The sequence below is a fragment of the Conger conger genome, chromosome 8 (genome assembly GCF_963514075.1).
Source record: "Conger conger chromosome 8, fConCon1.1, whole genome shotgun sequence".
Taxonomy (NCBI): domain Eukaryota; kingdom Metazoa; phylum Chordata; class Actinopteri; order Anguilliformes; family Congridae; genus Conger; species Conger conger.
The window spans coordinates 31,695,738-31,721,607 of NC_083767.1; the positions used below are offsets into that span (position 1 = coordinate 31,695,738).

General features: G+C 41.2%; 1 protein-coding gene across 3 annotated transcripts in view; it reads left to right on the plus strand.

Moving 5' to 3' along the window:
- The window catches only part of LOC133134786 (uncharacterized), an 89,517-nt gene that overhangs the window by 14,382 nt on the left and 49,265 nt on the right, over positions 1-25,870 (plus strand). For all 3 annotated transcript variants that reach the window (XM_061251182.1, XM_061251183.1, XM_061251184.1), the window contains exon 4: positions 17,735-17,868. In XM_061251182.1, coding sequence (XP_061107166.1) covers positions 17,735-17,868 — 134 coding nt within the window. The remainder of the gene's footprint in view (positions 1-17,734; positions 17,869-25,870) is intronic.

A 25,870-nucleotide genomic window follows, 5' to 3' on the forward strand; every position in this document is an offset into this window, starting at 1 on the left:
ACTGTTTTCGGTATTTTTTAAGAGTCTACCTAACCGTCGCGTAATTATGACACTGCCGCCGTCGACAGGTTATGACGCAGCGCCCCATTGTTTTCTCTAGTAGTCAATGTCGGCCGTAAGAGCCAAGTGCTCCAAGGTATGGGCTCACTTCATCAAAGTTGTTGCGTCAAAGGGGGGTAACACCAGCAACATCATGAAACACTTGCAGTCTACCCATAGCATAAAGCTGAAGGAATGCGGCATGTTTGACTGCCTAAACAACGCATCTAAAGTTAGCAACCCGGCAGACGCTAACAACACCGTGCCCTCCTCCGTGCAGGCAGACTCCGACAGTGCTTCTTCATCAAGACTGCCAGTAAAGCTGGATTAAAAATAATAAGTAATTAAATTACCCTTTTTTAAAACATGCGCAGCGCCATTTTAATCCAAGTGTATAGCGTGACATCACTCTGTCCAGAGCGATCTCGGCTGCTGCCAGAGAAAGTAAATATGTTGCTTTTCCTTAACAAAAACTGTTAGGGCTAAATGTGTCAGGAGAAGCGCCTCCCCTACACTGTTCTGTTTACATGTATGTGTCTGTTGGGTTGAACATGTAGGCAAGGGCTTTGGTCATCTCCCTAGGTTTTTTTATTTATTTCATCTATTCTGAGAAGCATTTGTAATTTTAAGTTAAGCTTCTGTTCTTTTGAAGCATTATCACATTGACAGTTACCTTTAAGGCTGTATGGAGCTGCCTGCTAATTTTTTTGACATACCTCGCACTGCACATGTTGACTTGCTAAGGGCTTAAAAGGCAGGTGCTGTAAGTTGTTTAATGATGTTGTTGGTCTTACCCCCCTTGTGGTAATAAAAAACGATTGAATCTTTTACCATCTTGTAACGTCTTTATTTTATACACTAAATTACACGCCGTGGTATCGATAAGAGTATCGATAAATACCGGCACCGATAAGGAGTATTGGTATTGGTATTGGTATCGGTATCAATAAAATCCTAACGATACACATCCCTAGTTACAACAGTGGTACAGTCCCCTGCAAAAGTATTGGAACAGCAAGGTCAATTCCTTTGTTTTTGCTATACACTGAAGACAATTGAGTTTGAAGTCAAAAGACATGACAGATGCAAATTTCAGCTTTTATTTCCTGGTATTTTTATCTAGATTTGCAAAGTTTTAAGTTCTCGATCACCTTTTGTATCCAGACCACCCAGTATTTAGGTGAGCAAATGTATTGGAACATGTGACTGACAGGTGTTCCTTGTTACCCCGACGTGTCCTGTTAGATTGATTGGTTAAACAATACATAGTTCTCTATGTCTACTCTTGGTTTTAGCCTTGGGTTTTGCCTGTGTAGACTGCATTTGTGTTAGAAAAGATAAACAAACATGAAGACCAGAGAGCTGTCTTTGGGAGAAAAACAAGCCATTTTGAAGCTTAGCAAAGAGGGGAGACCGATCAGAGCCATTGTACAAGCATTGGGGATAACTTGTACAATAACTTGGAATGTAGCATAGTGGTTAAGGTACGTGACTGGGACCCACAAGGTTGGTGGTTTGATCCCCGGTCTAGGTACAATAAGAGCCACACAGCCATTGGGCCCTTGAGCAAGGCCCTTAACCCTGCATTGCTCCAGGGGAGGATTGTCTCCTGCTTAGTCTAATAAACTGTACGTCGTTCTGGATAAGAGCATCTGCCAAATTCCATCAATGTAATGTAATCTGTGAAGCATGGTGAAGTAAGTGTCATGGCTTGGGCTTGGATGGCTGCTCCTGGAGTGGGATCTTTATTGATGATGTAACTCCATGATGGTAGCAGCAAGATTAATTCAGAAGTCTACAAAAACGCAAAGGTTTTCTGAATGCAGTCGCATGGTAAATGGTTGGAATTTATATAGCGCCTTTATCCAAAGTGCTGTACAATTGATGCTTCTCATTCACCCATTCATACACACACTCACACACCAACGGCGATTGGCTGCCATGCAAGGCACCGACCAGCTCGTCAGGAGAGTTTGGGGGTTAGGTGTCTTGCTCAGGGACACTTCGACACAGCCCGGGCAGGGGATCGAACCAGCAACCCTCCAACTGCCAGACGACTGCTCTTACTGCCTGAGCCATGTCGCCCCATGCTATGGACAACGTCCCTCTCCATGAGCAATCACCAACAGTATAAGTTTTGCTCATCGTACAGTCAATTAGGAGTATTACAGTCATTTCCCTAGGGGATACCTCGCTGACGCCATCACCCTGTGCAAGGAACCTCGGGGTGGTGATGGACAGCAGACTGTCCCTCTCCGAGAACATTGCGGTGGTGACCTGGTCATGCAGGTTCTTCCTATACAACATACGGAGAATCCGCCCCTTTCTCACCCCCTACTCGACCCTCCTGGTCCAAGCGATGATTTTGTCCTGCCTGGACTACTGCAACTCCCTCTTGGCTGGCCTCCCAGTGTCCGCCATCAGACCCCTCCAACTTATCCAGAATGCAGCACCTCTTCTGGTCTTCAACCTTCCCAAACACTCGCATGTCACCCCCCTGCTTACTTCCCTCCACTGGCTGCCTGTCATGGCTCACATCAAATTCAAAACATTGGTGCTAGCTTTTCAAACAGTTAAGGGGTCTGCCCCAGCTTACCTCCAAAAAACATCAGACCCTACACCCCTGCCAGACCTCTTTGTTCGGCCTCCACAGGCCGCTTGGTACTTCCACCTCACACCCACGACTACTGTCTGTTCTGGCTCCACGGTGGTGGAACGAACTCCCCGTTGACGTCAGAGCTGTAGAATCTTCCCACCTTCAAGCGCAAACTGAAGACGCACCTCTTCAAGCTGCACCTCTCCCTGTCCCTCCCTACTTCCCTGTAAATTGTTGTCTTTCTGTGATTTACTTGTGTATCAAGATGTTTAGTTTGACTAGGTAAGCAGTGTTTGGCTAGGTAAGGGGTTTGTTCATACATTTGCGTGTTGCGGTATTACCATTAGACAAATTAATGATCAAATAGGCCCGGGTCCTTATCTTTGTTGTGCAGCTAGCAGTTGAAATTGTACTTCCCTCTTGGGTCTTTCAGCACACTTATCCCTGGTTATGGGTATGCACTTTGCACTTTGTTGTGCATCGCTCTGGATAAGAGTGTCTGCCAAATGCCATTAATGTAATGGAATGTGATGCCGGAGTAGCATTTTAGCTGATTATTCTGTCTGCTTATAAGTAAGGAGCAGGCCTGCTTTTGAATAATAAATGGCATGTGCAATTGTGGGGATATGTTTGAATTGTTGTTGGAGTATTTGATCTTCAATCAATATATTAGTACACAAGTTGTTATTATGTACTTATTTTTAATTTATTTTACAATCTTCTTGACATGCTGCTGCCAAATCGGGTGAGGGATGTTGAGAGGGAGCGGTAGGGGAAGTGTGACTGGCAGGGGAAATTGTGAATACATTTTTCAGGATAAAACATGTTCTCTCTTTTTGTATGCAATCTACAGTATTTTACACCTCATACACAACCAATAACATAATTCAGTTTACATGTGTCCTTTTGGAGTCTCCAAACATTAGGACCTGGGTTGTAGAGTAGTGGCAGCCGTTCTACCCACTTGTCCCACACTGTCCTAATAGTTGCCAGGTCTGCCACCTCTTGGCTCCCGATTATCAAACCTGGTGACCCTTTGGACTGATAAATCCCAGCCAGGATGAGAAGCCCCAAATAAGCATGTAAATGCTTATTGTCCAATTCTCTCCACAACTGCCCAAAAACATGCCTCCTTTTTGAATTAGTCATTTCTAGAACAATTTTCTGGATTAAATCAGGAATGACCAACTCAAAAGCAGATTAGTGGGCCCTGGCTCTGCCTATTATTATGTTTGCAGCTGATGCTGTTCCCTGACGCCTGTTTGGGGATGAGAACCATTCTATTTGTCCATTTTTTGATATGAATGTCTCTCTTGGAGTTGATGGGTGTGGGTCATCATCTGAAAATGTATCATGATCAGAATTGATCTCAAGATCATCTTCACTTTCAGAACTTCCTCCTCTACTTCACTATCCTCACTAAAGATGTGTTCCAGAGCCTCCTGGGCTGTCATTCTTCTGCTCATATTGCTCATCTTTTCAACCTCTGAGAGAGTACAGATGCATAATGTTGGTAGGACTACATGCAGGGGCCCTTTTATATGTTGCCCATCCTCCTTGAGTGTGGGCGGAGTTTTCCCGTTCTCGTCTTGGGTAGAATGATATTTGATACATTTCGCATTTTCCCAACAGAAAGTATGGGAAGGGGTGTAGTTGGGGTCCAGGAACAAATTGTATGTGTGTTTGTGTTCGTCTGTCTCTGTATGACTCTCTCTGTCTGTGTGTGTGTGTGTGTGTGTGTGTGTGTGTGGTTGGTTTGTCTCTGATATTGGAAAAGAAAACAAATCAGTTTTGGTCTAAATTTGATCATTTTACCCTTTGTATCCTCCATTATCACCGCCGGGTCAAATTGACCCAAACAGTATGTGTGTGATATTAACATGTTAAATTAGTAATTTTTCATTGACATGTTCATTACAGTAATTAGGCCCAGCTTCAATTAAGCTTCACATGGTGGCACACTAATTAGGAGGCATCCCAATAGGGTAAAATGTATCCTCATTTCTGCCCCCCATAATTGAAGATAGGAGAAGGAATAAAGGAGAATATTAGGTAGCAACTGCTTAGTCCCAGAGAGGACAACTATCACATTTTCAGCTGATTAGTAGAACAGTAGTTGGCTACTATAGCTTCTAGCCACTTTTCATCCATTTCTTTGATGACAGACTCGCAAAACTCAAATTGCAACTTAATTCCAAACATGTTGCCCTGAAAATATCTATTCTAAAAATGATAATTTTGGAGCAGATAAAGCATATATTTTTTACAAGAATTAATAAACAATTTGCGTATTCGATTGTATTCCATGAGTGAGCAAAAGGCTCTAACAAGAGACGCAAATCACGAGGAAAATATATTAAATTTAACTGTACTTACCAGGAGGCGGCACGGATGGTGCAGTGGGTAGCACTGCCGCCTCACAGCAAGGAGGTCCTGGGTTCGAATCCCCGTCGGCCAGGGCCTCTCTGTGCGGAGTTTGCATGTTCTCCCCGTGTCTGCGTGGGTTTCCTCCGGGTACTCCGGTTTCCTCCCACAGTCCAAAGACATGCACGTTAGGCTGATTGGAGAGTCTAAATTGCCCGTAGGTATGAGTGTGTGAGTGAATTGTGTGTGTGCCCTGCGATAGACTGGCGACCTGTCCAGGGTGTATTCCTGCCTTTCGCCCAATGTATCCTGCGACCCTGATCAGGATAAGTGGGTTCAGATAATGGATGGATGGATGTACTTACCAGGGATGTTCACAAGCCCTAGTCAAGTCTCAAGTCTCTGAGTTAGAGTCCGAGTCAAGTCTCAAGTCTTCAGAATGGTGCAGCCTAAACAATTAATCATGATTCCTATGCTAACTGAAGATATAGAAATGAATGAACTACCATGCCTGAGCCAACGTTTTGGCAAAGCCTTTCTCAAGATGGCTGGCTTGCCAAAACCTCAGGTCTGGTGTGGTAGGTAATTGATATATCAATAAGTAAGATTAAATAAATAACCATTCTATTTTTAAGAACTCTGTGTGACTCGTGACATAATGCAAGCATTACCATGGGCTGTAATATAAGATGATGGCCAATAACAAAATAGGGGCCAATTACATGAACACAGATTAATCTTCATTCTGGACTAAATGCATCTTTGTATGGATAATCTCCAATTAAATTCAGTCTAGGACGAGGCTTAATTTACATCTACGTATAATTATAACTTTATTTGTAAACAAAGTTAAGAAGTGCTGAAATTTGAATCATGTTGCAGTATTGGTTTATTTTTATTATTATATTATTATTACTTACTTTTAAATTTGTCAATGAAAGGTAACTGTTAAGCATTTACTTTAATCATTCGTAAAAATCAAATGAGGCTAGATATTATGCAAGAAATTGGGAACCTTGAATCCTATGGAATGCCATTGCACTATTGCATAGTAAAATTATAAATCTTTTCAAAACCGCATGCAGTACATGGCAAACTCAGATTCTACGGTAGCTTTTAATGTTAACGTTAATTACAAACAATCTCTCTCGAAAATACAGTACATATTTGTATGACACTGAAATACCAAACACTGTCCACACAACTGGTACATAACGTCACATAACTAGACATTCAAAATCACTTGTTGTCCTGCTTGCATATCGATATTAAAGACCTTACTGAAATGTTTATAAAATAGTGCAACCCTTGATCAGGCTCCAGATCAAAATCCCATGACATGGCCGTTTTTACTAAAAACCCAGCTGCTTGTGTGAACTACATTGAAAATGTACCTTACAAGCCAACATCGCTACAACTTGGCAGTCAACAAAATAAGAAATTATGCGCTTCTGTTATGCTGATTTAAACAGTGACACGAACATACTAGTCTGAAATGCGCCATTTGGCCAACATACAGTTTAGCCAAGTTACATTAATGCAATAGTGAACAGCGGTGGGATCAGCTCCAGTGCTGGTAAACTGACTTACCTTTCCATATGAGTTTTCAAATGTCTGTTGAAATTTGACGTGGTTGCTCCCGCATCTTTTATTTCAATTGTCCACATTTTGTGAGTTGCAATCATTTTATTTGGCTCCATGAGCCTGAATTATTTAAACTTGAAGGCCACAACATGCGGAACTGTAATCTTAGCCAGCTATGCTGCAAGTAATACAGTGCAGGGTGTTTCTATGGGCGCATAAAACGACGTGTGTGTTTTAACTGAGGAATATCTTTCATATAAATAATTGAAATTGGCTGTGACATTATTCACTTCATCATTTTCACGATGCCATTTGGCAGACTCTTATTGTTCACGAGTCCTTATTGACGAGTCCGAGTCGAGTCTGGAGTCCGTGTATGTGCGATGTTGCATTTTTCATCGAGTGCATTGTGGTGGTAAATGGGGGTATGCAGCTTTAAGAGTGGGGAGTGGGGATGAGCTTGTGTATGATGTATGATCCCTTAAATGCCTGGTATGCAAGCAACAATGTTTTAAAGTTGATATATACCATAACAGGCAGCCAGTGGAGCTCAATGAGCAGGGGGGTGATGTGAGACTGCCTAGTGACATTAAACACCAGACAAGCTGTGGTGTTCTGGATCAGTTGTAGGGGTCACCAGCCAGCAGAGAGTTGCAGTAGTCCAGGCAGGACAGTACCATTGCTTGGACAAGGAGGTGTGTTGAGTAGGTGGTGGGGAAGGGACAGATTCTCTGGATGTTGTACAGGAAGAACCTGCATGCCCAGGTCACCGCCGCGATGTTCTCGTTGAGGTTCCTTGCACTGGGGGGGTGAGGTCACTGTCGTGTCCCCTAGTGAAATGGAAAAATCAGAGAAGGGAGAGGTTAGAGCAGAGATGAAGATTAGCTCCGTCTTACCTGGGTTGAGCTTTAGATGGTTGCTGTCCACCCAGCTCTGGATGTCTACCAGTATGTCAGATGGGGGGAAGGAGAGAAAAAGTTGGGTGTCATCAGCATAACAGTGGTATAACATCCCACGAGCAGAGATAACAATGCTGAGGGATCTAGTGTAGATGGAGAAGAGGCGGGGACCGAGGTCTGAGCCCTGTGACAAGGGGACGAGGGGCTAATACTGTACTGGCCCCAGTGACCTGGGAGGAGCAACTGGAGAGGTAGGACTCCAGTCTAGGCCTATGCTGCAGATCCCTGTAGTTGCCAGGGAGGATAGGAGGATGGAGTGGTTGACTGGTGTGGGGGTTTTGCTGGTTGTTCTGTGAAAAGAAAGACGAGATTTGGTAAGAGGCAACTCATTCAAGTGATTTGGATAGAAAAGGAAGAAGAGACTGTAGTACTGGAGGGCAGGCACAGAGAGGGGGTCGGGTGGAGGGGGAGTGGTGGTGGTTGTGGAAGAGCTGCGTATGTCTGTGATCTTCTTATCAAAGAAATGGTAAATGGTTGGCATTTATATAGCGCCTTTATCCAAAGCGCTGTACAATTGATGCTTCTCATTCACCCATTCATACACACACTCACACACCGATGGCGATTGGCTGCCATGCAAGGCACCGACCAGCTCGTCAGGAGCATTTGGGGGTTAGGTGTCAAGCTCAGGGACACTTCGACACTGCCCGGGCAGGGGATCGAACCGGCAACCCTCCGACTGCCAGACAACTGCTCTTACTGCCTGAGCCATGTCGCCCCATACATGAATATTTTTCTTACGTTTTTAGCGTTTTGTTGCTTTTTCCCTGACTTTCCACCTAATTTGCTTCTTCATTTTCTGCTATTTAAAAAAAGCCCCAAAATGGCCTACAGAAACGACAGCAGTTAGCAAAAGTGAAAGGCTTGGCTTTACAATGCACTTTACTGGAAATCACTGTGCAAAATGGTTCAAAAGTTCATTCATTCATTCATTATCCTAACCCGCTTATCCTGAACAGGGTCATACATTGGGCGAAAGGCAGGAATACACCCTGGACAGGTCGCTAGTCCATCGCAGGGCACACACACAATTCACTCACACACTCATACCTACGGGCAATTTAGACTCTCCAATCAGCCTAACCTGCATGTCTTTACACTGTGGGAGGAAACCAGAGTACCTGGAGGAAACCCACGCAGACACGGGGAGAACATGCAAACTCCGCACAGAGAGGCCCCGGCCGACGGGGATTCGAACCCAGGACCTCCTTGCTGTGAGGCGGCAGTGCTACCCACTGCACCATCCGTGCCGCCAGTTCAAAAGTTATCATACAAAAATATTAAGGAAATTCAAACAGTTACTAGACAACACTCTGCCTACTTTGTACAGTTGGTTGGACAGATACAGATGTCATACTCGCTCACGCCTACTACTGACTATTTTCTATGAAAGTCAAAGAAGCCCTTATGAGACTGAGTAACAAGAATAAAGTGGGTTGAAACATCAGCTTACCAAAATGAAGTGTTTGGAGCATATAACTTGTGATGGTCATAGCAAAATGAATTCTGGAGTGTATAGACACATCCTATCTGCTCAAGTTCAAGTGAATGCCTCAAAACTAAAAATTGGCCGGTGGTTCATTCAACAGCAAGACAATGATCCCAAACATACTGCTAAAGCAACAAAGGAGTTTTTCAAAGCTAAAAAAATAGCCAATTCTTGAATGCCAAAGTCTATCACCTGACCTAAACTAATTGAGCATGCTTTTCATATGCTGAAGAGAACTAGCCCCCAAAACAAGCATGAGATAAAGATGGCTGCAATACAGGTCTGGCAGAACATCAACAGAAAAAGCACCCAGCAACTGCTGAATTGAAGACTTCAAGCAGCCATTGCATGCAAAGGATATGCTACAAAATACTAAACAAGACTACTTTAATTTGCATAACATTTCTGCGTCCCAAACATTATGGTGCCCTGAAAAGGGATGACTCATATCTATGGTGTTACCTTCTCTTATGGTACAATATGATGTGATATAATTTTGCTCTACTGTTATACTAGTATGCTGTATAAACACTTGCACTCTATTGTGAAGAAAAGGAAAAGAAATGTATTCTGTGATCGGATGCACAATATTATTTATTTCCTGAGTAAATTTTATTTCCTGCCATTTTAACTAACTAAGAATATGTGGAGACATAAAATACACTAGGGGGTTCAGCTTATCCAAATACATCTCATTATTAAGGTCATGTCTAACTTTAAATTTCAAGTGCAGTAATGAATATTCAGGTATTTTACAGTGGTCCCCCAGCAGCCTAAGGCATTCAAGGTCATTACTCTCCGCAAGAGCATTGGAGGTAATCACCCTGAATTCAATACACTAAACACTCGAGGAGTCAACATGTAATCTTTTCCTTTTGACAAAATTGATGTGAAATCGTCATGTTGAGGAGTAATTCTTCCGTTCAAAATGCAGCACTTTGAGTCCTTAAATGCAATAAGGGTTTCCCTGTGTTTATTCATAACGGAGCCGATCTAGGTGGCACCCCCGTTCGTATTTAAGCAGTCTTCCGTATTCGAGATACGACTTTTGAAATAACCACATAAATATATTTAATCTGCTTCCAAAGAGTACACCAGTCCAAGCAGGTGGCTGAAAAAAATCTCTCCATCACAGAATCTCTCCATCGTGGGGATCCTTTAGGTGTTAGGTAGCAGGAGATAATAATAAATGTGTATTGTGATAATTGGTGTTCCAATTTAAGTACAATTAACCCGTCCATAGACATACCCACAACGTGCACCATATAATCCTGAAGAAGCTAGTTTTTAACACAAATGCCAACCCCCCCAGAGGCTTTGGAAGCTCTAATATGTTGATTTATATTTTGACCAAACCAAGAATAGCCTCTCATATTGATAGTAGAATAGTTTTTCAAATGAGTTTCATTTAAATAGATAAAGTCTGGAGCAAGAGACTGCAGTAATCAAGTTCTTAGGGCACAGTTTGAAGTAGTCCAACCATTGACATTCCAATGAACCGAGGAAACACAAGGTCATGCTGTGTCAGTTGACAACCTAGATGTAACACAAAGAAACATTTAGAATATTAACTATGAAACAGGTGACAATGATGTTCTAATTGTGGATGATACATCTTTTGACTCTTTTATTGTATTTCTCATTCTATTTTACAAAATAAAATGGAATGAAATACAATAAAAGAAAACAAAGATTCATACACACGCCTGCATGCAGTATAAGTACGAATATACCAATATGTTAGAAGATAATCTACTTTCCTGAATTCAGACCCAGTCTTTATGTTCAAGCTAGATTAGGTATCCTTGCTGCAATGCAAACCTCCCCATCACAGCCGCAAAAGACTGTAACTCTCGGGGCTCTGGAGAGACAATAATGTATTTGATGAGGATGGAGGACAGAAATGTGCGAACACAAGGTGGGTGTGCACTTCAGAGAGAATTGTTCCAAAAGCATGTTTAGTTGCAAGGTGTTTTGAAGAACTTGAAAAGAAAATACTTCCCAAGGACTCTTTAACATGTCCTTTCCCCCTTAGATTGCTGTATGAAAACTGGTGTCCTAGCCACTCATGTTGATTAGTTTATCTGGCAGAGGGACCCCTGGATTTGAGAACACTGTTATTTAAAATCTGAAAACCGCTTTTGATAAGATGTGGATAAATTCTGCTTTGTGGACATGGAGCAGGTCAATACTGATGGAAACCTTGAGATGCACCAACATGGCTACATCAAGAATCTAAATGAAGCTAGATGAATCAAGAGCACTACAATGGGACTCACAATTGAGTGCAGCAGAATCTGAACAGCTTTGGTCAAAAATTGGTCAGATTTTATGGGTCACACATCACAACAGACATGTAATGTTTGATGTGTGCTGTTTAGCTTCGTCAATAAAACCTGCAATTGTGCAAAGCGTACATGAGGTGAATAAGATGATTGGAAAATTGAAATCTGAGCATGTGGTGCTTAAGTTCCAGCACTTGGGCAAAGAGGACTGTTTGAAGCTGGTCATATTTAGTGATGCCTCCTTTGGTAATTTAACTGACTGTGGGATTCAACGCAGGCATCTTGTGGTAATGGGAGAAGAGGGAAAGTACTCAGCTCTTGTTTGGCAGTCCAAATGGGTTAGAGGATTGTATGAAGCACTCTGGCTGGAGAAACTCTGGGTTTAGGAGATTTGCTATTTTCTGACCTCACCTTGGGAGAGGCTAATAGTCTACCTTTGCCACTCCCTGTGTAATTCATAATCACTCACTTTTTGATGCAATCAAGTCCACAAAATCTATCACAGAAAAAAAGGCTGTGTTTGGAGATTAGTGGAATCAAAGAGCTCATTCAAGAAAAAAACAATAAAGAAAAAAATTGACTTTTGGCTTGACAGTTTGACCAAAAATCATCTTCACTGCAATTGCTGAGAGCTCAGCAAATGGAAAATTAAGGAACTGTAATTCCTGGACTGAAAACAATGATGACAACAGTATTCTATGTATGCATACGTTTTCTCAAGTAAAACATTTTATTTATCCCAAATTTTATGGGTGATTATGTTACAATATTATTTCTAATGTCCCTATTATTTTATTTGTTATGGCCCGTAATGTGGAGGAAGTAGTTGAGGAGGTGTCTGCGAGTTTCTTCATGTAATAATGTAATGACAGATATGCAGGATTGATTAAAAGGTTAAACTTTACATTGTGTCTGAAGTAATTTAACAGTCCTATTGCTCTGGCTTGTCGCTTATACCCTTTTCACACCGAAGCAGTGACCTGGGAATGTCCCATTACATTACATTACATTATTACATTAATGGCATTTGGCAGACGTTCTTATCCAGAGCGACGTACCGTTGATTAGACTAAGCAGGAGACAGTCTGGAGCAAAGCAGGGTTTAAGGGCCTTTAATCTTATTGTGGCTGCACCGGGGATCGAACCACTGACCTTGCGGGTCCCAGTCATGTGCCTTCACCACTACTCTACAGGCCGGCCTTCTGTCCTGTGTTTGCGGTTAGTGTGAAAGGGTTCACGGCTCAGCTTTGGTATGAAAGGGAGAATCCCGGGTTACTCGACCCAGGATTCAATTTCTTGAATCCTGGGTCTTTATTTCAAGAAAATCATTTTGCAACATACAGTGGGGTGCAAATATTTTGGCACCCCTGGTTTAAATGTCTTTTTCAATGAATCTGTCTGTATTTCATCAAAAGCAAATCTGAACTCTAAATGGTTAAACATGAGAGCTTTGCAAATTTTAAAGAAATATTGCTTCTTTTCTTTTTTTTTTTTTCTTGCTTTTGAATTTGAAGAAAATGTGTCATGTTTAATGTTGTACCATTTAGAGGTCAGGTTTGCTTCTGTTCACTTAGATATTAATTGTAAAGGGCTTTTTGACCAGGGGTGCCCAAATTTTTGCACACTACTGTACGGTTTCACTAGCTTTCTAGTATTAGGCAGCTCATATTTTTAATACAGAACTAAGATTCAAGAACAGTCGTTCGTCATTCTGTGCGATAACTCATCACAAATAATGATGTTCATGATCAATTTCATGTTTTATTGTAGGCTACAATGGTTAAAATTAGAATTGGAGTTGGGAAATGTAAGGGCAACCTGGACCTGTGTATTAAGGTGTACCCAATGTAATTAAAAATATATAAATTATTGTCTCTCCAGCTAATTGCTAGATCATGCACTCAACAAGGTCTGTTGTTGCTAAATATTACCTGCTAGATTTTGTAAATTGCATCTTTTTACATTTTTTATTGCGTCATCATTATCTAAATAGTCTACTTCTTTTGCGAGCACCAATGTTTATAAATGGTCTGGTTGATCCACCAGACGATTTTAACTGACTTACAGTACGCACTCCCTGGCTCAATGACCTAACTTTCTACACTTTGCACACTGATTCCTTCATAGTTAGTGGCAATTCTGCTTGTGATTATTTTTACCTCAATGCTGTCAAGATTGTGGCTCAGCCAGTGCCGGAGACATTTGTCAAACTCTTCCCTCGCCACAGACAACTGGAGTCATCAAATTAAATCTGCTCTTATCTCTAACTGCTGCTGTAGATTATTTAATTGTTTCTCTACAGATTTAATTCGCTTTCTCAAATTTCGCTTTACATTTTTTACTTCCGAATCCAATCTCTGTTGTATCCCTTCTATGCTGTAGGGACCACGTAACTACACTTCCCATGACTCCACAGAACACTTCTGCGACATCCTCGTCTAGTTACGGTTAAGCCAATACTGTAACGGCAGGAGAAATAAACTTACGGTATAAGAGCCACCCCCTTTTTGCCTCTTTGCCCTTCTCTTCACCTCATCTTGCCTCCAGCTCCTGCAGCTGCATCACGCACTGCTCCCGACACTGGGACAGAGGCCGAGTTCTCCGCAGCGCACCACTAGGCCTCATGGACACACCCAGATTACCTTGCGGTAACTTAAAGTGCCATATAGTGACTGGAAACTGGTGTACGCGACTCGCTACATCATCTTACCACTCAAAAATCTTTTCAGCAACAGAACAGACCAAGCCACAACGCACAGCACACAGGAACACCCCAGCTTTGCGCACCTCTCCAGGACAATAAATCACAGCAGCCTGCCGCTTCTACAAGGATAGCAGCTCAGCATTCCTGGAGCCAGCAATGCGGGTGGATTCAGTAAGACTAAACAAACATTCCCGCCATAGCCAGTATTTAGCTTAGTTTTAACTGAAATTTTGAATCTGTGCTTCTTTATTTGTCTTTATTTTTCGTTTGAATATATTCTGTTAGCCGTATGTTTACATGAATAGATTCGCCGTGTTCCGCGTACATATAGATTTAAACTACGCAAATAGTCTCTCTCTTCTCACAGCTAACACTCTTAACACTCCCACCCAGAACTCTAGGTAACTACCTACTAAGCTAGCTACTTTTACCTTTCCCTTGTTCAAGGGATAAGTACGCTTGCGCACATACACACACTCTTACCATACCACATCTTACTAACTTCCCGTTAGCTCATCACCCCATATCTGTTCTGTGTTTGTACGTCTGTTTAAGAAATATATTTTATTAAACCCGGTGTCTGTGTTGGTGTCACATAGACATGAGAGCTGAGTCAAATCAGTCTTTCAAAGAACTTCAAACCTTCAGGTTATCTGTCTGTTCAATCATTAATATTGGTTATTTTAATTATTAATTAAAATACTATATTTGTGGTTAGATATTTCAGATAACAGTAATTGTATGAGACTTATTACTTTTTGCAGTTTTACTGCTACATAACGTTAATTAATGCCATACATGAGGATTAGTATCACAAAACGTCTGTATCAATTCTTGCAATCTACACATAAAGTGTAGGGGCGTATCCCACACAATTTGTGCGCCCCGTGCGAGGGCAGAGACGTATATGTTTCAAATAGTCAACCTCACTATTCCATAAAGTGTAAAGTCTTTACTTTATTTGGCGGCCCGTGTGAGGACCCTACAATGTCTAGTACACATTGTTTTATGATTTCTGTTAAAAACTCCTTAATTTTTACATTCTCGCCTCTATAGGCTCATTTTTGTTTTTGTCTTCACACTATTTACAGTTAAAACAATTACAGTACCCAACTACCTCGGAGAGCTACTTATCGCCATTATAGTATGGTTACCACAGTCGCTAAGTAATAAAACACAATACTGGTTGGGCCCACAAGACAAATACCTCAACAAATACTCCCATCAACAATCAGTTTGCTACTTGTTATCTGCTGTGCTCAGTACATACAATAAAAATACTTAATAAACAAGTAGTTTAACATATCTAGGTGTAAATACCAGGAAATAAAACCTGAAATTCTGAACTCTTGTCTCGTGTTCATCTTTTTATCTCAACCCCTTGCTGTTCCAATACTTTTGGAGGGGACTATATGTTCTGTCCCTGCTCATACACGCCACTAAAACTTTTTGTTCTCTGTAGATTTTGAGAGTAAGAAAGAGGAGGGAGACGGCGAGAAGAGTGATAAAGTGCACTTCAAATAGTGGTGTTTTCTGTTTTTTTCTCTCAATCCACCTATAATACAGTGCATCCAGAAAGTATTCACAGCGCTTCACTTTTCCCACATTTTGTTATGTTACAGCCTTCTTCCAAAATGGAATTAATTCATTTTTTTCCTCAAAATTCTACACACAACACCCCATAATGACAACATTAAGTTTTTTTGAAATTTTTGCAAATTTATTAAAAATAAAAAACTAAGAAATCACATCGACATAAGTATTCACAGCCTTTGCCATGAAGCTCAAAATTGAGCTTAGGTGCATCCTGTTTCCACTGATCAACCTTGATGTTTCTACAGCTTAATTGGAGTCCACCTGTGGTAAATTCAGTTGATTGCACATGATTTGGAAAGGCACACCCCTGTCTATATAAGGTCCCACAGTTGACAGTGCATGTCGGAGCACAAACCAAGCATGAAGTCAAAGGAATTGTCTGTAGACCTCCGAGACAGGATTGTCTCAAGGCACAAATCTGGGGAAGGGTACAGAAAAATTTCTGCTGCTTTGAAGGTCCCAATGAGCACAGTGGCCTCCATCATCCATAAATGGAAGAATTCGGAACCACCAGGACTCTTCCTAGAACTGGCCGCCCATCTAAACTGAGCAATCGGGGGAGAAGGGCCTTAGTCAGGGAGGTGACCAAGAACCCGATGGACACTCTGTCAGAGCTCCAGCGTTCCTCTGTGGAGAGAGGAGAAACTTCCAGAAGGACAACCATCTCTGCAGCAATCCACCAATCAGGCCTGTATGGTAGAGTGGCCAGACAGAAGCCACTCCTTCGTAAAAGGCACATGGCAGCCCGCCTGGAGTTTGCCAAAAGGCACCTGAAGGACTCTCAGACCATGAGAAACAAAATTCTCTGGTCTGATGAGACAAAGATTGAACTCTTTGGCGTGAATGCCAGGCGTCATGTTTGGAGGAAACCAGGCACTGCTCATCACCTGGCCAATACCATCCCTACAGTGAAGCATGGTGCCGGCAGCATCATGCTGTGGGGATGTTTTTCAGTGGCAGGAACTGGGAGACTAGTCAGGATTGAGGGAAAGATGAATGCAGCAATGTACAGAGACATCCCGGATGAAAACCTGCTCCAGAGCGCTCTTGACCTCAGACTGGGGCGACGGTTCATCTTCCAGCAGGACAACGACCCTAAGCACACAGCCAAGATATCAAAGGAGTGGCTTCAGGACAACTCTGTGAATGTGCTTGAGTGGCCCAGCCAGAGCCCAGACTTGAATCCGATTGAACATCTCTGGAGAGATCTGAAAATGGCTGTGCACCACCGCTCCACATCCAACCTGATGGAGCTTGAGAGGTGCTGCAAAGAGGAATGGGCGAAACTGCCCAAAGATAGGTGTGCCAAGCTTGTGGCATCATATTCAAAAAGACTTGGCTGTAATTGCTGCCAAAGGTGCATCAACAAAGTATTGAGCAAAGGCTGTGAATACTTATGTATATGTGATTTCTTAGTGTTTTATTTGTAATAAATGTGCAAAAAATTTTTTTAAAACTTCTTTCATGTTGTCATTATGGGGTGTTGTGTGTAGAATTTTGAGGAAAAAAAAGAATTTATTCCATTTTGGAATAAGGCTCTAACATAACAAAATGTGGGTAAAGTGAAGCGCTGTGAATACTTTCCCGATGCACTGCATGTCTGAATACATTTTCCCTTAAAAATTGAAATATATTCTGTTGTCTTATGTTTCAAGGAAATAGTTTTGCAGTCTACAATTTAATATCCTTTATTATTGGTCGCTATGGTCGCATAAATTGATGCTATAGCTAATGCTGGACAAGACAACACTAATAGGAGCTTCCAAAAAAAGTTATTTCCCTGTATTAAACCTTCCACCTGAACCACTCAAACCCCTTCACAACACCTTCTAGATTCTAAGGTCGCTCACCAAACTTTGAAGGCCGATTTCTCAAAACCGCTTCTGTCACACACACATAATTTAACAAACAATGTCGGCAAAACGGATTTGTCAGTCCCAACAAGTGATGCCTCATTTTGTAACTGTGATCTTATCGTTTTACGTCAAATAACGCTACCTTCAGAGTGAGTGGACGTAGCACGGTAGCTGACTTCAGTTTGAGAGACAGTCATTCCTTACGTACACTGAAGAAATGAAGTGTATTAAATACTTTCTGTCTCTTGTCTCTGTGGCTCAGATCAAAATGAAAATGTGTGCTTCGGCCAAGATTTCATCATCAAAGGACAATATCTTAACCGCAAATACACCGTGGTGTCCTTCACTCCAAGTTCCCCCCCAGGACCCAACAGAATTGTATTCCAGAACAATACGGTAAGTGGCTGTGTGCGCAAGTGTTTTTGTGTGTGTCTGCATACGTGTGTGCATGCATGTGTGTATGAGTTGGTATGTGTGTGTGTTTATGCATGCGTCTGTATGTGTATGTGCGTGTGCATATGTACATACGTTTATTAGTATGTGTGCTTTCATGAGTATGTATATGTGTGTATTAACCCAATTTTACACCGCATCCAGCACGTTGCTGTACACCGCTGCTGTGCAGCACCCGCAAGTAGCCAAAATACTGTAATTCGAATGTTTGCAGATTGTTCGTATTTACACCAGATATGTAAGCATGTCGCCTGATGCAGCACACGCAGACAGATCCATTGTTTTATGCATCTGGTCAATTTTTGCTGCGTGCTGCAGCACAAAATAAAGTGTTTAAGCGCACAAATGCTATTTAAATGCTGTGTACACATGACCTGATTTATTTTAGGAATGTGTGTTTCCTTAGATACAGCAAATGGTTATGTAAGCAGCTCAACATAGTCTTTTTTTGTCGTTATATTCTTTTGGTAGAAAAGGAACTAGAAAACATGAATTTTGAAAATGTACGTATTCTTATTTCTGTGTACGGGCTGGTTGATTTTTTACATATACAGGGGGGTTTTCTTCACCATAGAAAGTATTGTCCGGTCATCCACTACAGTGGTCTTCCACGGTCAACCAGGTTTTTTGTTGTTTTTCTTGGTAATAATGAACCAAGCTGTTGCCCATGGTTTTTGCAAAGTTCCATGATTGATTGATTTTCATTTCTGAGCCTTATGACGGCCAGCTTAATTTGCATTAAGAAGACGGCACTGCTGTCTTCCTCATGTTGTTACTGTATACGCCAACAGCAATCTCCAAAGGCAAAGTCTAGAATTGAGAGTTGATATTTACAGCTCTCTTCTGCATGCACTAACATCTGTGCTGTCATTTCTAAACGGTTCATCCGTTATGGATGAAAATACTGTCAAATTAAAGCTGACAGTCTGCATCAACCTTCAACATAATTTTCATTGTATCCTTTCAAACTCTGTACTCTGAGTACAGAACCAAAATAACAAAAATGTGTCACTGTCCAATTAATTATGGTGCTCGCTGTAGATCCAATGCACAAATTCACCCCATTACTGTCAGAGTTTGACAGCTACATTAAAAGACAGTGGGCAACCTTCATGGAAATAAATGATTGTCTGGAAACACGACTAACACTCATTTAGGAAACAGGAAAAGCGTTGTGAAGAGGCCAAATTATATCATCCTCGGGTATAAGAAAAATAAAGCTAATTAATACAACAAATCAGAATGTTTGTAAATAGAGTCACTGAGATACTTCCGGGTGGCCACTCTGCGGTGGGCTTCTTCAAAATCTACTGAACCAGAGCACTGTACATTTTTGTCATTTGGCAGACGCTTTTAATCCAAAGTGACTTACAAGTGCATAGGTTCTACCACAAGTCAAAGCATCACATCCAGAACTATTTTATTTATTTATTTATTCTTTTTTTGGGGGGGGTTAGACAAGGATAGGGATATCAGAAAGGAGGGGTGGGGGAAATCAGGAGGGAGGACTAAGGTAGAGTTTGAACAGGTGGGTTTTGAGTCTGCGTCGAAATAGGGGGAGGGATTCTGCCGTCCTGACAGTGGTAGGCAAGTCATTCCACCACTGAGGAACCAGAACGGAAAACAGGCGTGAACGTGCAGCTCGACCGCCAGGTGCACGTAGAGAGGGAACCATAAGGCGACCGGAGCTGGCAGACTGGAGTGGTCTAGCTGGGGAGTAGGGAGTGATCAAGGATTGTATGTAAGGTGGGGCAGTCCCCTTAGCAGCCTGAAATGCCAACACTAGGGCCTTGAATCGGATGCGTGCGGCAATAGGAAGCCAGTGGAGGCCAATGAGAAGCGGGGTGACATGAGCCGACCTGGGCTGACTGGTGATCAGGCGGGCTGCAGCATTCTGGACCAGCTGTAGAAACAGTTAGCTAGTTCACTATGCGGAAATCGTGTTGCACAGGCACACAGTGGATTGGGCTTTTTCAGATTCCCCTGTGGATTCAGGGACTTAAAAGGGAGGATAACCCAGATCCGGGAAGAGTGTGCCCAAGTAGAGTTTGAACAGGTGCTTGAAGCGGTCAATGACCGCGGACACAGAGACGCCCAACATAAGTTTAAAAGTGTCAGAAACATAGGGAAAAAACAAATAAACAAAACTGGAGCTTATGATAATTTTGTTCATGTCCATCACAAAATTTGTTGGCAGCTAACATTACTATTCCTACTACAAAGACTTGACATGAAAACATTGAATATAGCCACAATTTAGAATATTTCGTGAAAATGTGCCTACTGATCAAAGATCAAAACATAGTTATTCCGTTAATTACTACGGTTCATATAGCCTACACAAACTATGTATCACATAGGACTGGAATACAAATGAGTCGGTGTAAAATGTGGTACTGCTTGCTGTGCTGTGTCCTACGAGCTGGATACACGCTGCAGCCCTTCTGTGTGTGGTGTAAAATGGGGGTTTGTTTGTGTATACACTCTCGTGCATGTGTGATGGTTTATACTTGGTTGCATTCTGGTGCAGTGAATGCACGAAGCTGACTGATACTTGGTTAAGATGAATAAATATTCTGTCCCATGACTAGAAATACTTTTATTTTAAATTACTATTAATAAATTCAGAATTTTATTTAAATTCAAATACAATAAAACAATAAACTTCAACATCCCTGGCACTGAAGAAGTGAGGAAGCCCTGCCTTATGCACTGTGCCTGTGAACAGTAATCCATTCCAGCCTGATGTGGGAGTGAGTGACAAATAATAATTTACTTTACTTTACGCCAAAGACATAAACCGTGAAACTTTCACGGTTTATGTCTCCAGTTTGTCTTTGTAGAATTGCACTGCGTGTGTAAATGCGTAATGTAAACTTGCTCAAATCAAGCTGATGGGGAGAGAGACAAGTCATTCAATACTTATTTCCACTGTCAGAAACATTATTAGAAAATGGAAGACAAATGTTGATGATAAACAGTTGATGTCAAGGCAAGGTCTGGAAGACGAAAGATTTAGGATAGAATGGCCCGAGACCTGGGGCCTCATTTATAAACGTTGCGTAGGCACAAAAGAATGCGTACGCCACTTTCTAAGCAAACTTTGGCATTTATAAAAAACGAACTTGACGGGAAAATGTGCGGTCCTCCACGGAAACTCTGACCCATGCATACGCACATTAACTGGAGAAATGAGAAACTGCGACTCTGATGGCAATGGGATGAAACGCGAGAAATGGTGTGAAATTGATACTGTTGTGTCCTGTGCCTTTAATGCTCGTGACGTAAGACCAGGAAAACGGGAAGTGAAACAGGATGTAAAAAGGTATAAAGATTTGCCGGGAGTTGTGGGTGGGTATGGCTGCTGTAAGGACGTGCTTCGTCCCTGTTATACTTATTAAAGTGTTGTATTGTTGAATCTCGCTATACGGGTTCTCTCCCTTCCTAAGTGCAACACAACATTTGGCGACTTGAGAAGTCGAAAATGATACACAACAGATACCACTGTGTAAAATAAATCGAAATTGATTGTTGCTGATTGTACTCTTAAAGGGTTCTAATTTTCTGCATGTTTACACTAGGACTCGGAACTATACTGTCCTCTCAGGTCCTCTTTGCACTTGTTCTTGTGTTTAATTTGCACTTTGTTGTACGTTGCTCTGGATAAGAGCGTCTGCTAAATGCCATGTAATGTTGTGTAATGAATCTAATTGTGCTGCACTGATGCCGTTTACAATGCGTCAGTCGGGCAGATACGAGTGCATAGTTTCATATATTGTTATCATATTCATATATTATGTTTTATAATGTGTTTATTGTTATACATTTTTGTTCGTTTTATCTCTTAATTTTGTAACTGTTTTCAATGGTGCTAGACAAATAACGTGTATTATTATCATTATTATTATTATTATTATTATGATCGTCATCATCACATTCGTTGTGCAGAAATGCTCGTCATTTACAATCAATCAGGATAATTCCCACACCTGTAGCTTTTCAGAGGCAATCAAATGGCTGAAATCCCTTTTCTTGGCCTTCTTTTCGGCGTTTGCCATTGTCGTCTTCATGAAATGCATATTCATTAGGGGTGTTTCACTGCCTATTTATAGGCAACTGTGGGCGGGACATGAAGCTGGTAAAGTTGCGCCACATTTAGAGTTGATTGTGATTTATAAAGGAAAACTGGCGTGGGACGTGCGTATGCACTGTTTTATAAATCAGAATATTTTTTTGCGTACGCACGTCCTGGGTTTCATGCTTACGCAACCTTTTGACGTGAATCCTACGCACAGTTTTATAAATGAGGCCCCTGGTGAGCAATGCTCAGAAGAACCCATACATCGCTGCAAAAGAGCTGCAAAAAAGAGTAGCAAACACAGGTCTACAAGTTCATGACAACAATACAACGCACCCTAAACAACAAAGACCTACATGGCAAAGTTGCCAGGAAGAACAACCTCACCACAAAATTAAGAGTCTGAAGTATGCAAAAGGAAACATAGAGAAGCCTGAAACAATGTGACTGACAAAACCAAAATTTTGGACACCACCAAAGAAGATATGTTTGGAGAAAAAAGGGTGAAGCCTTTGTAGAGAAGAACACCTTGCCAACTGTGAAGCATGAGGTGGATCCATTATGCTTTGGGGTTGTGTGGCAGCTGGGGGCACAGGAAATATTGTGGGAGTGGAAGGAATAATGGATTCCACCAGGTCAGTCCAGACATTGAAGTTGAAGAGAGGTTGGGTATTCCAGGATAAGTTGGGCACACACACACCATTCACTCACACACTCATTACCCATGGGCAATTTAGACTCTCCAACAAACACAAAGTGGACAAACACAAATTTATATGCATTGAAATCACATGATTTCATTTTGGTTAATGTTCCACAAGTAGCCTACATACTGTCTTTGGTGAAAAAGCTTTCATCTATGCTGCTCCCTCAGCATGGAAGAAGCTACAAGAAAATAATCCTGTTTAATATACTGATTTACAATAGACACAGTATGCACTTTAGGTTTTACCTAAATGTTTTTACTTGTTTTAGCCTAATTGTTTGTATATTGTCTACGTTCCTTTGTGTCTTGCTGTGTGTAATGCACAATCTGTGTTATTTATTATATTTTAAGCCATTTTGGCCAGGACTCCCTGTAAATCTCAATGGGACTATTTCCTGGTAAAATAAAGGTGAAATAAAAAATAAAAAAAGTTTGGAAAGGGAAACGAAAGCATGCCAGCTTATAGCCTACTGCATGCCCTTTCTTTCTGTGCAGTGGCATCTCCAAAAATGTGATTAACACATAGTGGAAACTACGCTATTACTCATTGCTTAACTAAACAATCTGAATAATTCCATTAACATTCAGTCCATTCCATTAACAGTCCCCTCCAAAAGTATTGTAAATTCCTTCTTTCTTTTTTTTTTTTTTTGCTGTGCACTGAAGACAATTGAGTTTGAGATAAAAAATGTACATGAGATGACCGATCCAAATTTCAGCTTTTATTTCCTGGTATTCTTATCTAGATTTGTGAAACAACTTCGAACATATCACATTTTGTATCAGACTGCCCAATTTTTAGGTGAACAAAAGTATTGGAACATGATTGATTGGTAAAACAACCAATAGTTCTGAATGTCTACTCTTGGTTTTAGGCTTGGGTTCTATCTGTGAAGACTGCATTTGTGTTAGAAAAGACATGAAGACCAGAGAGCTGTCTTTGGGAGAAAAGCAAGCCATTTTGAAGCTTAGAAAAGAGGGGAAATCGATCAGATCCATAGCTTGTACAACAACTTGGAATGTCCTGAAAAGGAAAGAAACCGCTGGTGTACTGAGCATCAGCAAGTCAAGTCCAAGTCTCCAGAATGGTGCAGCCTAAACAACAGAATGGCTATAGGAATTCATCACGATTCCTATGCTAATTGAATATATAAAAACCAGAAGTGTAGAAGACATATTTTGTTCATGACATCAAGTGTGTGACAATTGAAGACGTATTATCAGGAGCACAAAGATAGTGGTTATTTCATTTATTTATTCATATATCAATGAACTACCATACCTGAGCCAACGTTTTGGCAAAGCCTTTCTCAAGATGGCTGGAGGAAGGCTTTGCCAAAACCTCTGGTGTGGTAGGTAAAGAATATATCAATAAATAAGATGAAATAAAAAGCATTCTATTTTTTAAGAACTCTGTGTGACTCATGTGACTCATAGTGTAACCCTTACCATGAGCTGTAATATAAGATGATGGTCAATAACAAAATAGGGGCCAGTTACATGAATACAGATTAATCTTAATCCTGGACTAAATGCAGCCTTTGTATGGATAATTTCCAATTCAATTTAGACTTTACGACTAGGCTTAATCTGCATCTGTGACTCGAGAATTATAATTATAACTTTATTTTAAACAAAGTTACAAAGTGTTGAAATTTGAATCACGTGCTGTATTGGTTGATTATATATGATATATGATGTATATGATTTTGGGACTACATCTACATTATGCTATAGGAGAACCTTGAATCCGAAGGAATGCCATTGCACTATTGCACAGTAAAATAATATAAATCATTTCAAAACCATTTAAAAAATGCAACTACAGTACATGCCAAACTCGGGTTCTTTTGTGGCTTTTAATGTTACAGTTCATATTTGTATGACACTGGAACACCAAACACTGGAACACCAAACAATGTTCACGCAACTAGTATATAACGTCACCGAACACAAGACATTCAAAATCACTTGTTGTCCTGCTTGCATAGCAATCTGAAAGACCATACTGAAAGGTTTTGAAAATAGTGCATCAGGCTCCCATTACATGACCGTTTTACTGAAAACGCAGCTGCTTGTGTGAACTACGTTGACAATTAAAATGTATGGGGAATCAGCTCCAGTGCTGGTAAACTGACTAAATTATTTAAACGCAAAGGCCACAACATGCGGAACTGTAATCTTAGTGAGCTATGCTGCAAGAAATATATTGTAGGGTGTTGCTATGGTTGTTACCAAAAGGCGCATGGTGTGGTGTGTAAAATGACTCTGGGTGTGTTTTAACTAAGGAATATCTTTCATATAAATAATTGAAAAAGAATCATTGGCTGTGACATTATTCACTTCTTCATTGTCAGGTTGCCATTTGGCAGACACTTGTTGTTCACGAGTCCTTATTGATGAGTCCAAGTCGAGTCTCAAGTCATTTTTGGACGAGTCCGAGTCGAGTCTGGAGTCTGTGTATGTGCGCCTCAAGTGCGACTCGAGTCCCCATCTCTGGCAGAAACCTTGTGAAAGCTGGAAAGAAAACCCCCAAAACATCAGGCAGTGATATCACAAACAATTTCTACAGGACAGGGGTAGAGGTATCTCAGTCAACTATTGAAAGAAGACTTAAGACAGCAGCAATATAGAGGCTATACCACAAGATGTAAACCACCCATCGGTAGTTAGAATCGGAAGGCGAGATTACAATTTGCAAAGAAGTACAGAGATGAGCCACAAAGTGTTATCGACTGATGAGACCAAGATTATCTTCTACCAAAGTGATGGAAAGGCCAAAGTGTGGAGAAAGAAGGGATCTGCTTGTGACCCAAAACATACTAGCTCATCTGTGAAGCACGGTGGTGGAAGTGTCATGGCTTGGGCTTGCATGGCTGCTTCTGGAGTGGGCTCACTAAACTTTATTGATGCTGAACTCATGATGGTAGCAGGAGGATGAATTCAGAAGTCTGTCTGCCAACTTACAAGGAAATATGTTCAAACTAATTCAGACGGTTCATCATGCAGCAAGACAACGGCCCAAACACACTGCCAACACAACAAAGGACATCATTAGGGAGAAAAAGTAGAAGGTTTTAGACTGGCCAAGTCAATCACCAGACCATAACCCAATTGTGCATGCATTTCATCTCCTGAAGAGGAGATTAAAGGGAAAAAAC